Here is a 14,682-nt window from a genome sequence, read left to right as displayed (position 1 = left end):
GCCGCCAGCTAGGGAGAGCTGGGACTGTTATGTAAGGCTGTCCGCACACGGCCTTTGATTCCCTTGCCTACCTTCTTCTGGGAGGCGGCAAGGCTGGGCATTTCTGTTTTCTCCAGTGTGGCAGGATTATTTTCAGAAACTCGGGGATCTGCTCACATGGGACAGCACTTTTCATTCATGAGACCTGATTGATGAAATGGGCCTGTCTTCATAGCATGGACTTGGGAGGGGGGCAGTGCCATGTGTGGGCAGCTTTGCTTCTGTCCTAAGCAAGGTTTAGAAAAGACAAGGGAGTTATAGGACCAGACGCCATAGTTTTTTTTCCACTTGCCTGGAGTTATAAGCATTTTCTTTGACTCTTGATTTTCTTTCAAAACCATTTTGGGGATTCACTTTCTTTGGAACCAGAGAACGGTACAGCCTCGAAAATGGCATTTATTTCCTGTGTGCGTGCGTGCGTGTGTTTGTGTGTGTGAGCACGAGAGCGTGGGAAAGTGGGTGTCGGGGAGGAAGATACGCATGACAGGCACTGGAGCGCCATCCCCCTTCCATGCCTTCAGCCAGCCTAGTGGAGACCGTGACAGCACCCGGCCTGCAGTCCCTAGCTGTCCCCAGTCCTGGCCTCTCCCTTTCCAGGGCCCCTTTCCATGCTTCTCGGAGGAGTCCGCAAGAGGCCCTGACAGTCGTCCTTGAGACCATATGGCATCTCCTTTCCTGTGCCTTGGGGTGCCCCGGTGTGGCCCTGACTTCGTGGCTGTGGTGGCCGACACTGCCTTCGTCAAATACTCTTCCTCATTCTGCGGGTAGTCACGCTTGGCCTCTTCCAGGATGCTCCCCTCCCTTTGTTGTGTGGCGTACTGGTTGTTGAAGTTTTTGTGTTAATAAGAAATGCTTCCCAGGGGCACCTGAGTGGCTCAGTCGTTAAGCATCTGCCTTTGGCTCAGGTCATGATCCCGGGGTCCTGGGATCGAGCCCCGAATCTCGGGCTCCCTGCTCCGAGGGAAGCCTGCTTCTCCCTCTCCCACTCCCCCTGCTTGTGTTCCCTCTCTCGCTGTCTCTCTCTGTCAAATAAATAAATAAATAAATAAATAAATAAATAAATAAATAAATTAATTAATTAATTTAAAAAAATCTTTAAAGAAAAAAGAAATGCTTGCCAGTCCCGCTTCTGTTAGCCGAGATGAAACTTGGAGCCAGGCACTTAACCAGGCCCCACCGCTGCCTCCCTGAATGAGAAGGGCTCCACCAGGCTCCAGCGTGGGTTTGGTTTTACAGGATAGACGGCTGCAGGCGTGTCAAAGCCTGCAGTGAGCCGTATCGTCCTGCGGGGCCAGTGGCTGCTTCTTGGCGGCCTCGTTCAGAATTTCTCCCACGTGACAGACACCATTGCCGCAAAGCGGCAACTTATCCCCTCCTCATCCTCCAGCTGTTCCAACTGTGCATGATATTTTCCACTACTTCACTGCTTGTCCAGTTATTTAAGAAGCTGGCTGGGGCTGGTGGGAGTGGCGGAAAGGTCAAATGAGGTAGGGAGGGAGCGATAAGACGGACAAGTAAGGGAGGACCGGACCTGTGTGGTTGCCGCTCGGCAGCCTGCCTGCCTGTCCAGCATGGCCCTGGAGATCATACCCCACCTTGGCCTGGCTGCGGGGGGACGCATATTTCTTATGTGTACTTGAATGGTTTCAGTGGGGTCTTCACTTTGGCTTCCTTTGCCCCTATTACGGCAAGAGGGTTTGTTTGTTTGTCTTTAAAGATTTATTTATTTGTTTTAGAGAGAGCGCACGTGAGCGTGGGGGCAGGGACAGAAGGAGAGGGAGAGAGAGTCTAAGCAGACTCCGTGTGAGCGTGGACCCCGACGTGGGACTCAATCTCACAACCCTGAGATCACAACCTGAGCCAAAACCAAGAGTCAGATGCTTAAGCCACTCTGCCAGCCAGGCGCCCCAGGAGGGTTGACTTGAGAGACAGTGGACAGCTGTAGGAGAAGGGTCAGCGGTGAGAGATCACGTGGGATATGATTCTCCACTCAACTGAACGACATAGTTGCACAGGATTACTCACAACTGTAATAGGGCAGCGTCTTTGGGGCCATTCAGGTCGAGGTTCAAATCCTGGGCAAGCTATTTATCTCTCTGAGCCAGTTCCTCTCCTGAAAACAGCAGCTACTGATGCTACTTTTATGGGTTGTGAGCCACGAACGAGGTCATGCATGTAAATTACTAAGTCGAGTGCCGGGCCTGTGGCTCCTTTTACAATTACAGGAGTGCTGAGGCCGTCTGCGTTCTGAAATAGCACATGCAGGTCTCACCACCTTTGAAGCGCACAGCAGTTTGCTCAGAGAAGCAGCTCTAGTATAGCTGGCCTGAGAATGGGGTGAACCTAGTGCTCGTTGTACCTTAGTCAGGCTCCTTTGTGAGCGAGTCAGCCTTCAGGGAATGTCCGGGCCCGGGAGTGGGTGCCCTGAGTCCACAGCCTGCAAGTTACCTTATTCTTGAGAGAAAAACAGTGTATTGTAGACATAAATATGCCTCCGCAGTATGTTCAGGTGCTAATGCTTAGGCTCCCATCCCAGGCCGGGCAGGCCATCTGCTCCCATTGTGTCTACTTCTCCCAGCCACTTGGTAACCCGTTGGTAGCACCTGCATTTTATAGATGAGTGACATCTTGGAATCCCCAGTGTTGGGTCTCAGTCATCTTCCTGTGGGGCCGAAAGGGTCTGGGCTGACTCTGGTTTGCCTTCTCACCAGGCTGGGGGCGACATGGGGGGTTCCTGAGGTGTACCGTGGCTTCAGATCCAAAGGCCCTTGTGTGAGGCAGAATTCTAAAGTCGTTCTTTCAAGATTGCCATCCCCTGGCTTTAATCAGTCCGGAACTAACCTAGGTTCTGGCTCAAAGGGGCTTGCAGTTGGAATTAAGGTTATTGATCACATGACTTTAAGACAGGGAGACTGCCCTGGATTATGTGAATGTAATCACATGAGCCCTTAAAAGCAGAGAAGGAAGATGGAAGAGGAGGGTATAAAGATGTGGAGGAAGGGGTGGGGGGTAGGTTCCAGGTGTGAGAAGGATTCAACATGCTGTTGCTCTGAGATGTGGTGGGCACAGGCAAGGACCTGGGAAGTGTGACAAGGAACACAGGATGGCTAGGAGCAAAGACTGGCCCCCGGTGGACAGCCCAGCTAGGAAACTGGGATCTCATTCCTGCAAACACAAGAAACTGATTTCTACCGACAACCTGAATAAGCTTGGATTCAGGTTCTTCCCCAGAGCGCCAGGAAGGATCACAGCCCTGCTAACCTGTTGCCTGGGGCCCAGTGAGGCCCATATCAGATTGCTGACCTATAAAAAACTGTGAGTTGATAAATAGGTATCTGTGGCAGCTTGTCGCAGCATCAGTGGGGGACTGATACAATCCTGATGAACAGTTTGTCCCTTTTTGAAGACTTTTGCTGTACTTGGACCTGTTTGTGCAGAATTGCTAAACTATGACAGTAAGTCACAGTCCCAAATATATTGGATGCCTTTGCCCAGAAAACGGAAGCCTCGAAAGCTCAGGCACCTGGCTGAGGGAGTCACCCAACACCGGCTTCTCCTTGTCACCTGTTGGGCCACCAATCTGGAGCCCTGTTCTAGTTTTTTCCTCCAACAACCTCTGAGTTTGTTCTGATGGAAGCTCCTTTTTTTGGCCTTTGAGAAATAGGTGATTTGTGTTCACAGAGGGCAGCTGTGTCTGCACAGAATCACTTGGCTTTCCTGCCAGGGTCCCCTGTATGTGGGTGAGGGAGGAGGGTTCATGCGGATAGTACTGGGAAGGGGGGGTGTGTGCGGGGGAGGGGCTGATGACACAGAACACTTCCCGTAATATCCTGTGCTTTTGGGGCTCCTCATGTGGCTTAGCTGCAAGGGACGGACTGGGTTCATGCTCGCTCAAGGTCCTCCCTGATCCGGATGAGGCATCTGAGGCCCAGAGGGGCAGCACCACCTCCTCAGTGTCACACAGCTCTCTGGGTTTTAGCTCTGGTTTCCAAAACTCACATGCTGGGAGGTGGAGGGGGGACGAACTTGCACACATGTACTTTGTCAGCAACAAACTGGAGCAAGATGAGTGGCCCGTCACATCCCCTGACAACCAGGGGGCAGGATCGAGGACCACAAGTTGAGAGGAAGAGTGAGGCAGGGGAGCTGGGATCAAGGGCCTCAGGCCGGAGGCCAGAGAATTCTCTCAGCTCAAATGAAAAGCCGCCTCCGTGTGTACTTTCTCCTACTTCTTTTCTTGGCACCCCTTTGGCTGAAGAATTGACCAGGTTGCAGAATTTCTCACTCCTCTGCCGAGAAAAATCCCTCCTTGGCATAGGCTCCGCAAGCAGATTTTCAGGCAGGGAAACAGAGGCGCTTTCATGGGTCAGGACCATGCACTCTCACTTTGCCTAAGCCCTGTTTGTTCCCTCTGGCTGAAAGAGGCCTTTTGCTTGGGGTGCCAGGGTTTGCCGGAGCCAGAGAGCACCCAGGGCTGCGGCTGCTTTGTTCCTGGACCCCGTGAAGCCTCTCAAATTCTCACGTGCGGTAGACGGAGGGGAAGGCAAGAGACCGGGTGCCGGGAATTGTCTTCACGTTGGGTTTCTGTCACTTGTCGCAATGAAGACCTGGATTCCTGGCTCTGTGACCTTTGGAAAGTTACTGAACCTCTCTGAGCATGCCTTGCCTCAACTGTAAAATGGGCCTGGTCACAGGACCCCAGCAAGGACAGGGAGGTGGTGGTGAGTAGTGTAAGTTAGAGCTTCCAAATACGAGCTCTTAATAAAAGTTGATATTGGTGGGGCACCTGGGTGCCTCAGTTGGTTAAGCATCTGTCTTCGGCTCAGGTCATGATCCCAGGGTCCTGGAATCGAGCTCCGTGTTGGGCTCCCTGCTCAGCGGGGAGTCTGCTTTTCCCTCTCCCTCTGCCCCTCCCCCCACTCATGCCCATGTGCTGTCTCTCTCTCAAAAAAATAAAATCATAAAAAAAAAGTTGACATGGTTAAGACTTTACAGATATGCACTGCCTTACAGAATACCGGTGTTCAAAATTGTGCACGTTTAGGTATATTCAAGGGTCACTTCTCTTACACAGTAAATAATTTTGGGGGGGGCCAGTTTGAGAATTTGTAAAACTGGAGGGTTTGCTGTGTGCTTAGCACGGTGCTGGCTACTTTACTTTTATCCATGTCTATAATCTGTTTAACAGTGTGAGAGATGTGGGTATTATTGCCTCAGAGAGAGGAATCTGAGGCTCTGAGACATACAGGAGCTCATCTCTCCCCCTTGTCCCCCAAATGATGCTTTGGGGTTGTTGGGGTCCCGTGCTGGGTGGCCTCCTTTGCAATGGCTGCTTGCCTCTGGAGTCTGATTGGGTGCCTGGCTCTGTTTATTTCTGATCCTTGAGCTCTTAGAGACCCAGAGTTACAAGCAGAATACTGCATTATGAGTAAAAGCGCTGATAAACCACTGTTCTGGGAAACCTGATTTTTGAAATGTTAGGGTGTCTCTCACAGCACTCCTCACCTGGCTACACTTTGGGGAAGGAGAGAGGCATCGTCGCCCCTCCCCCACCATCCCTGAGTTCTCCCCAGGGGACACGGGCTCTGACTTTCTTCAAGCTAGAAACGGGGTGAGGAACTTGCAAGCCAACTTTTGAGGGGTTTATAGGTGAGGCTTCCTGATTCCTGAATTGTTGTGTGTGGGTCATCTTACACGAAATCACATTTGGTGTGTATTGGTCAGTAATGGAAATGATGCGGTGAGGTTCGATTGGCGCCATCCTGGAGAGCCCACGGGGTATGGTCCTCATCCCCAGAACACCTCAGGCGTGCTTCAGAAGGTTTCCTGTTCATTTCTGTTAGTCCTCAAGGTTAGCATTTGGAATTTGGGAGTTTAGACCCTTTGGTTCGTATATGGATCATAGAACTACTACTTCATAGCTTCAGGAGATCCTCAGCATCATTTGGACCAAATCCCTTGTTGTTCACTCGTTACTGTTTATTCTGTAAATATTTGCTTAGTACCCAACAGGTGCCAGGACCAGCTTTCAAGATGCTCACAATGTGTGGGAGATGTGTGTTCGGGACAAGTGATGATGGAGGCATGGAGGTTGAGTCAAACACAGGGAGGCTTTTCCCAAGGTGACCTCCATTAGGTAAACGCCCCACAGCTAGGTATCATGTGGAGAAAGGTTTCACGGTGAAATAGGATGGGGAATGCTGGCAAGTGAATATTACGGTTGAATCTGCGGATCTGTGATTATTTTGAGAATGTTAGATGTACCTGGCACGGAGGCCTGTGTCTGAGGTGGATTATCTCCTCTTCCAGAATTTCAGTGTTTGGGTCAGCTGTAATTTGTAACTGTGGTTTTTTTTTTTAATTTTTAATTTTATTATTTATTTATTTGACACACAGAGAGAGAAAGACAGAGAGAGAGAGAGAGACAGCGAGAGAGGGAACACAAGCAGGGGGAGTGGGAGAGGGAGAAGCAGGCTTCCCGCAGAGCAGGGAGCCCGACGTGGGGTTGGATCCCAGGACCCTGAGATCATGACCTGAGCCGAAGGCAGATGCTTAATAATGACTGAGCCACCCAGGAGCCCCTGTAACTACTTTTGTATTGATAGAAGTTTAGGTTGTTTTTCATTTAACTTTAATGGGCTAGAGATTGGTTTTTTCTTTTCAAGAAGGGCTTCTCAATACAGTGGAATATTATTCAGCCTTTAGAAAGAATGAAATTCTGACACATGCTCCGACATGGATAAACCTTGAGGATATTATGCTAAGTGACATAAGTCAGTTGCAAAAAGACATACTACGGTTCCACTCACATGAGGCGCTTAGAGTAGTGAATTTATAGGATAGAAAGTAGATGGTGGTTGCCAGGTTCTGGCGGGAGAGGGGGCTGGGGGGTTGTTTAATGGGTGCAGTTTCAGTTCTGTAAGACGAAAAGCATTCTGGAGATTGGTTGCACAACAGTGGGAATGGACTCAGTACTACTGAACTTTACACTTAAAAATGGTTAAGAGGGTACATTTTATGTTATGTGTTTTTTTTTTTTAACCACAACAAAACAAAAATATTATGACCAAAGAAAGTCACGTGGTGAGCATTAAAATTCACAAATTGAGGGATATGATGTACCTCAAGTGCAGCATGCATATGAATGCACATGCCTATGTACTTAGTTCTTTTCACCGGGGTTTGAGATGAGAAAATAAATTGGAGTAGTTCTGTTCTGCTTAAGAAAGAGAGGCCTCTCGAGTTTCTGAAGGCTTTGCCAGTTGCGGCACATAATAAGTGTACTTTGTGCTTCAAATGGTTACTTGTGTTCCCTTTTGAGGCTTGAGTGAGCATTTGCTGATGTGCCCAAACTATGTTTTTTAGAAAGTGCTTGGGGCGCCTGGGTGGCTCAGTCGTTAAGCGTCTGCCTTCAGCTCAGGTCATGATCCCAGGGTCCTGGGATCGAGCCCCACATCGGGCTCCCTGCTCCGCGGGAAGCCTGCTTCTCCCTCTCCCACTCCCCCTGCTAGTGTTCCCTCTCTCGCTGTGTCTCTCTCTGTCAAATAAATAAATAAAATCTTAAAAAAAAAAAAAAAGAAAGTGCTTATACTCACTTGAGCTATTTGTTTGTTTTTTCTTAAGATTTTATTTGTTTGAGAGAGAGAGCGAGCGAGAGAGAGCACAAGCAGGGAGAGGGACAGAGGGAGAAGCAGACACCCTGCTAAGCAGGGAGCCTGATGTGGGACTAGATCCCAGGATGCTGGGATCATGACCTGAGCCGAAGGCAGACTCTTAACCGACTGAGCCACCCAGGCGCCCTTGAACTATTCGTTTTATAACAGTATGTTTCTGGAGTGAGTGTATGACTACTGTAAATTGAAGCAAAGGCGCCAAGAGGCAGGACAGTAGCAATTTAGTACATGTAATCAGGGTTTAGGCCAATTCCCTCACTTTATGGACTTTGAAAGCAAAAGTTGTATAATCCACGGTTGAAGTCTTCTTTAAGAAATCTGTGTATTTGAGGGCAGCCTCTGCGGCCGGCAATGTTTTTGGGATTCTGCTTGGGAATTCCAGGCTTTTTCTTATCAGGCGGCTTATCCGTTTGTATATGCGGACATGCTTTAGCACAACGGTTCTCAAAGTGCGACCTGAGAACCCCCAGGGTTCCCTGAGACCAGTTTGAAGGGGTCACCGGGTAGGATTGAATCACTGACTAGATGTTACAATCTGGTTTTATCCCTGGTTACCTTTCACTTTTCACCAGGGATCTACCGACTCCTCAACTCCTTCCCACTTTGTATTTGTGTGTTCACTTTAATGAGGGCTGAATTCATTTATATCTAATCGGAACTCTTGGTGTATTGTGGTAAATAACCTCTTCTGGAAGGAAAAGGTCACAGACCTAGGGCTGTAGTTTTCTGTCAGGACTGACTGTGCTGTGTTGGTGTTGGGTAAAATGTCTGTTAGCTTTCCCCTCTTTTTGTTTTCTTACTAAAAAAAAAAGAACTATACTGGTTATTAACTATTAACTATACTGATTATTGTTATACTTATTAAAAAAAAAAGAACTATATACTGGAGCAGTAATTCTCAAACTTTGTTGGTCCCAGGATCCCTTAAAAATTAGGATCCCAAAGAGCTTGTGTTCATAGGTGTTATATTGATTCATATGTATTGTATTAGAAATCAAAACAGAAAAGTTTAAGCCACAGTGATACAGAAGTACACATGCCATTAATAAGCCTTCAGGGCAAGGTGTCACCACACATCATGTGGTCTCCGGAAAACTCCCCTGTGCTCTGTGAGAGAGAATGAGAGTGAACTACCTTAGAAAATCTGACCTGGTGAGCCCTTCAGACTGGCCTCAGGGAACCCCAGGGGTTCTCAGGTCGCACTTTGAGAACCATTGTGCTAAAGCATGTCCACAATTTACTGCAGTTTCTTTTATCAAAATCGAAGAATTTGGTGGGAAATACCTTGGCTTGAAGGCAACACTTTGCAGAATTTGTGATCTGAACCCACATCATCTCAGGGCCCTTATTTTGTCCTTTTTTCCCCCCCAGAGACTCTACTAACTCTGCTCTTCTCTCTGGATTGTCCCATAGATTCCCTATAAGGAGCGCCTGCTGGTGTGCCAGACCTACCGGGGGCTGTCTACCCGACTGCCCCAGACTCCGGCAACGGGCCCCCCCGATGGCAGTGGGCACCTCCCTGTGAAACCTGCCAAGCTGGACGCCACAGCTCCGCACGACGACACTTTGGCCAACTCTGTGCCCCCTTTGGAGGCGTGCAACCATGCAGTCCTAGCCTGCAGCCCGGGCATCCCTGAGGAGCACTATGTAAGCGAGGCTGTGGAAGATGCTCCCAGCTGCAGAGGGTACCGGGATGCCTGCACCATCACCGGTAAGGGGGCCTTTCCTGCCTGGGACGGAGTGGGGGGCCCAGGGGCGTGGCCACAGGGGTGGGTCTGGGGGAGGTGTGAAGGGCCAGGGAGGAAAAGTCTGAGTGCAGAGAGTCTGAGCTTTGGGATTCCGAGCCCCGCCACGGAGAACCCACGTGAGATGAAGAATCGCCATGAAGGTTAAGGATGGGAATTTTGAACCCTGAGCAGCCTGTAGCGATGCTCAGTGTAGTTTGGTACCCCCCCCCCCCCCCGCTGAGGCTCAGTGTCTGATTCACACATAAAGATAGGTGGAATGGAGATCACACACGACTGCCTTGTGGGGTGCAAACCTGGAGAACTGCTTGCGGTGCCCGGCACCTACTGCCAAGGCTTGCCTGGGTAGCGCTTCCTACAGATGCCTGCATCAGTCACACCTTCCCCATGTCCCAGGAGCAGAGTTCATCATGCTGGAGCTCTTGCTTGTTCCTTTCCCCCCGAGGGATCATTGGGACAGCTCATGCAGGGGCTCCGAGCAGATACGGTGTAGTCTGGGGTGCGCAAACAGCAGCGAGGAGCATTGTTAGAGTTACATCCAGATGCCTTCATATCAAAGTTCGCCCTGGTTCTCATTTTGTCTGCAGTGTTTACTTTTCTCCTCCTGTTTGAAATAATGCCCGATGACAGCTGAAAATGTGCAGATTTGCTTCCAGTAGCTTTCCACTGCTCTGTCTCACAGTTAAGCCTGGGGGACCTCCTGTGTGTCAGGAGTGTCCCGAGTACAGAGAGCCACCGGGATGGCCCAGGATCCCTTGTGCTGGGCTCCGGCCCCACGAGTGGGTGGCCCTCCGGCTGCTCGTGCACGGAATCCCACCCCTGCTGGCCTGCCCACTTCTGGAAGGAGATACTTCCTCCAGCTCCTCTCTCTCCACGTCTTCCGTTTCCCCTTGCTCATGGAGCTCTCCTGTGAGCACAGAAACGTGCTGTGATCTCTCCCTCTGTAAAAAGACTCGTTTGCGGCCCCCACAGCCAGTGCCCGTACCCATGTCTCTGTTCCTCTCTGTGTTCACTGCATCTTTTCTTCTGTGCTCACCTGTGTCCAGTGCGAGCAGGCTGCAGCCCACGATTCCCCCAGCACCAAGGGCCTCGTCCAGTGCAGGGGTCCGTCCTTAGGCTTCATCTTCTTACCTTTTCAGCAGGGGTTGACACTGGCGACCACTCCCTTCTGGAAATCGAGTCCTCCCTTGGATCCCTGATGCTCCTGTTCTCCTACCTTGCTGGCTGCTGGTCCTCCCGAGCCTGGGGATGTTGGAGGGCCTGGGGCTCAGTCCTTCTAGCCCCTCACCCTCTCATCAGCACCCGTGCTCCAGGTGATCTCCCCCAGTCACCAGGATTTAAAATCTGCCCCACACTGACCCCTGTCCTGCTCCTGTCCTCAGACTAATCCTCTCCCCTGGAGGCCAGACATGTTGGTTTAACTCCACATACAACATCTTCGCCTGGGGGCGCCTGGGTGGCTCAGTTGGTTGAGCGACTGCCTTCGGCTCAGGTCATGATCCCAGGGTCCTGGGATCGAGCCCCGCATCGGGCTCCCTGCTCGGCCAGAAGCCTGCTTCTCCCTCTCCCACTCCCCCTGCTTGTGTTCCCTCTCTCGCTCTCTCTCTCTCTCTTTCTGTCAATTAAATAAATAAATAAAATCTTAAAAAAAAAAAATCTTCGCCTGGATGCCTATAGGTATCTTAAACTCGAACAGCCAAAAATGAATCGATTTCCACCTCCGCCTGCTTTTCCTGTGGTCTGCCCTGTCTTTATAAATGGTGCTCCTGTCCTTCTAGTTGCCCAGGCCAGATACCTCGGAGGCATCCATGACCTCCGTATCTTTCACACCCCAGTTTGCTGGGAAGTCTGTTGGCTCTGTCTTCATCGTGTCCAGAATTTGACAGCTTCTCACCAGCTCTACGGCATCTACCCTGTTCCGTGCCACCTTCCTCTTACGTCTGGATTATTGCAGTGACCTCCTAATTGGGCCTCCTGCTTCCCTGCTTGTTTCTGTGCAGTCTGTTCTCTGTCTACCCACCAAAGAGGCTTTTTAAACACACAATCAGATGATTTATTTAACTCTTCTGCTCCAGACCTCCAGTGGGCTCCTATCTGACTGTGGCGGGTTGCGGTCTCAGTGACAGGGCTTTCCCACCCCTCTGATTGTCTCATCTGTGCCCACTCCACCCCAGACACACTGGCCTCTTTGCTAATCCTTGGACTCACCAGGAATGTGCTGCCTCAGGGCCTTTGTTCTTGCTGCTGCCCAGCACCTGGATCACTTTACTGCCCCGATGTCCTCATGATTCCCTCTTCACTTTCTCCAAAGGGCATTTCTTTCTTTCTTTTTTTTTTTTTTTAAAGATTTTATTTATTATTTGACAGAGAGAGACATAGTGAGAGAGGGAACACAAGCAGGGGGAGTAGGAGAGGGAGAAGCAGGCTTCCCCGCGGTGCAGGGAGCCCGATGTGGGGTTCGATCCCAGGACCCTGGGATCATGACCTGAGCCAAAGGCAGACTCTTAACGACTGAGCCACCCAGGCGCCCCTCTCCAAAGGGCATTTCATTAGAGGCCTTTTCGTGACTGCCCTTCTCCCTTTCCTGGGACTTAGTCATGAGCTACTATGTGTTCGTATTTTAGGGCAAGGACTTTGTGCAGCCCTGAATCCCAGGGACTAAAATAGCACCTCACTAAGGCCAGTGCTTGGCAAGTGGGGTCTATTATCCCCTTTTTACGGGTAAAGAGACTAAATCATGAGAGGTTCAGCATCCTGCCTAAGATCCCTGAGCTCTGAGGGGTGAGATTTGCGTGCAGGTTGTGACCCCGGAACAGGAGTTCTCGGCGCCCCCAGGAATACAGTCCAGTGGGGTGGACAGATGAGCAAGTGAAAATGGACAGTGCACTGTGGTTAGCACAGTGATAAGCACGGGCACATGGGAGCACGCTGAGGGGGGTGCCTGCCCAAGCCTGGGAGGGGGAAAGTTGGGGGAGGACCCATAGGGCTTCCTGGAGGAGGCAGTGTCCCAACTGCGTCCTCATTTGTCCAAGCATGTGAACTAACCCCCCGGCTTCCAGTGGCATCTGTGCCAGCGAAATCCAGGAAACATTCAGTCTGTTGAAATAGTTTCACTTTCTCTGAACGTGACATTCGAGGACAAAGAAATGGTAGAATGCCGTGCTGGAACTTCAAACGCCACAGGGCGTGGTGCCTGGGGGCCCTTTGCTGGGACGTCAGTGGCAAGCCCCGAGGACAGCTGAGCAGCAGAGCTCAGTGCTGTCCCGTTTGGTGGTGGCTCAGTAAACAGGAGTGCACAGACCCTGTTACATGTTCAAGGTGCTGGGCAGCCCGATGATGCCTGCTTCCCTGCTTGTTTCTGTGCAGTCTGTTCTCTGTCTACCCACCAAAGAGGCTTTTTAAACACACAATCAGATCAGGAGAACCTGCTCAGGTTCAAGTCTTACTAGATGGTCATTGAGAGGAGGACACAGAGTGAAAAATATTCTCGGAGAGACCTGGAGTGTCCCCAAGAATGCCTCTGTGCCTCCGGGGGCTTTGCCAAGTGCAGTCCCTGGAGCCCACTTGGCATCAGGCCTCTGATAAATACCCTCCGCCCCCGGTTCCCAGTGAGCAGTGAGGTGAACAGCAGACTTTTTGTTCCTCTTTTGTTTTTAGGCAGAGCCCAATGTCCAGCACAAAGCCCTGCTCCCCTCCTCCCACCCCCAACTTAAGGATATCACATTTTGGGGTGCGTCATTTTCTCTTTGGGGCAGTTTGACAAGATGAGCCGATAGGGTGCCTAGGCTGCCTGGAGTTACGTAACCCATTGTGCCTCCGGAACAGCTCGCAATCTTAGGATTTGCCCCAACAAGCAAACCGAGAAAGCTGCTGAGGAAGGCACAGGAGGGTAGCTGTGCCGAGGTCCTGCCCGCGCTGGGGTTCTCATGGAGAATCCCCTTTCTCATTGAACTAACTGCCTTTGGAATTGATTTCTGTACATGGCATTGGTACTTCAGTTCGGGCAGCCCATCGGGGCCCAGCCTCTGCCAGGACTTGGCCAAGGCAGGCTCTTTCGGACAGACTCCTGTGGTAAGTTGTCTGCTGTTTGTTTTCTCTGCAGTGTGGCCGGAAAGGAGAGGAGACCACAGGAGAAGTACTGTCTCTCCTGCCCTGTTCTGCTTGGTGGGTCGTCCTTGGGCACGTGGTGGGGAAATTGCAGTATCGCATCATCGAAGGGCAGAGCCGAGGGTCCTTAGAGGCTGCTGCCGCCTTGTCCCCTCATCCCCGAGGCTCAGGGGAAGCAGTGACACGCGGCCGGCCGAGAGGGGCAGCTCTGAGTTGAGACCAGGCCTCCTGGGCTCCCACCACCTTCCCCCTTGTGGTTCTTTGCAGCAGCTAAACAGGGAGGGTCTCCAAGCCCTGCTCTGGCCTCTCCAGCTCTTCAGTTTTTCCTAATTCTGTGTCTTCATCCTGGTTTTTCAGAACCTCATCTGGCATCTGGGTCAGTGAGGACTTTTTTGAAAGGCGAAGAACAGAGTTAGCGTCTCCCTTCCTCCTCCTCTCTTTTCTGCCTTTCCTTTTTTTTTTTTTTTCCCTTTGCTAAGTATGCTTGGCCCTCTGATCCACACCCCAGTGATGGAGAGCTTGCGAATCAGCTCTGCTCTGGCTTGTCTCCCCTGCTGTGGGGCCGATCAGAGTCTGATGATGGATGAGTGTCTGGTATCTGCCCTGTCTACATGCTGTTACCAAGAGCTGTCTGGGCTCAAACCCAGTAAACCGAGAGGCGAGCCCCTCTCGGCCTGTTCGAATTGGTTCAGTTTTCAGGACATTTAAGAGTTTGGAGGAGAGATGATGGGGTGCTGTGAGTGTGTGAGTGTGGGGGCGCTACGTAAAGCTCCTTCAGGCATGTTCCATGATTCTGACCGAATCAGAGTAGCTCCTCAAGGCCAGCGTTTTGCTGGGGTCCAGCATGAGAACTGGTTCTTGCCCCGAGCACTGGAGGCGGGCGGAGGTGTAGCTGACCAGCGGCGGCCCCACGAGAATTGCTCCCACTCTGCAGATCCACTGTTTAGGATTTGTTCCTTTTCCATCACTAACCTAAGCCATCAAACTAGATGGTTTATCCTTTGAAAACATGCTCAGAGAAAATATTATGGGTGTCTTTAATGAATTCGGTTTAACGTCTTGCTTATCGGTTTGTGTCTGGTGTAAAATTCCTCATGTGTTTTTCGTTGAAAAGTTAT

The 14,682-nt window shown here is 50.9% G+C and overlaps 1 protein-coding gene across 5 annotated transcripts in view; it reads left to right on the top strand.

Moving 5' to 3' along the window:
* The window catches only part of TRAK1 (trafficking kinesin protein 1), a 177,501-nt gene that overhangs the window by 54,071 nt on the left and 108,748 nt on the right, over nucleotides 1-14,682 (top strand). For 3 of the 5 annotated variants that reach the window (XM_021678937.1, XM_021678935.1, XM_021678936.1), the window contains exon 1: nucleotides 13,334-13,528. In XM_021678937.1, coding sequence (XP_021534612.1) covers nucleotides 13,438-13,528 — 91 coding nt within the window. In that variant the 5' untranslated portion in view covers nucleotides 13,334-13,437. Of the gene's footprint in view, nucleotides 1-9,125; nucleotides 9,424-13,333; nucleotides 13,529-14,682 lie in introns of those variants that run through there. The other 2 variants (XM_021678939.2, XM_044920649.1) reach the window with 1 other exon arrangement.

The sequence above is a fragment of the Neomonachus schauinslandi genome, chromosome 1, assembly GCF_002201575.2.
Source record: "Neomonachus schauinslandi chromosome 1, ASM220157v2, whole genome shotgun sequence".
In the NCBI taxonomy this organism is placed as follows: domain Eukaryota; kingdom Metazoa; phylum Chordata; class Mammalia; order Carnivora; family Phocidae; genus Neomonachus; species Neomonachus schauinslandi.
This window is presented reverse-complemented; position numbering and strand designations above follow the sequence as displayed.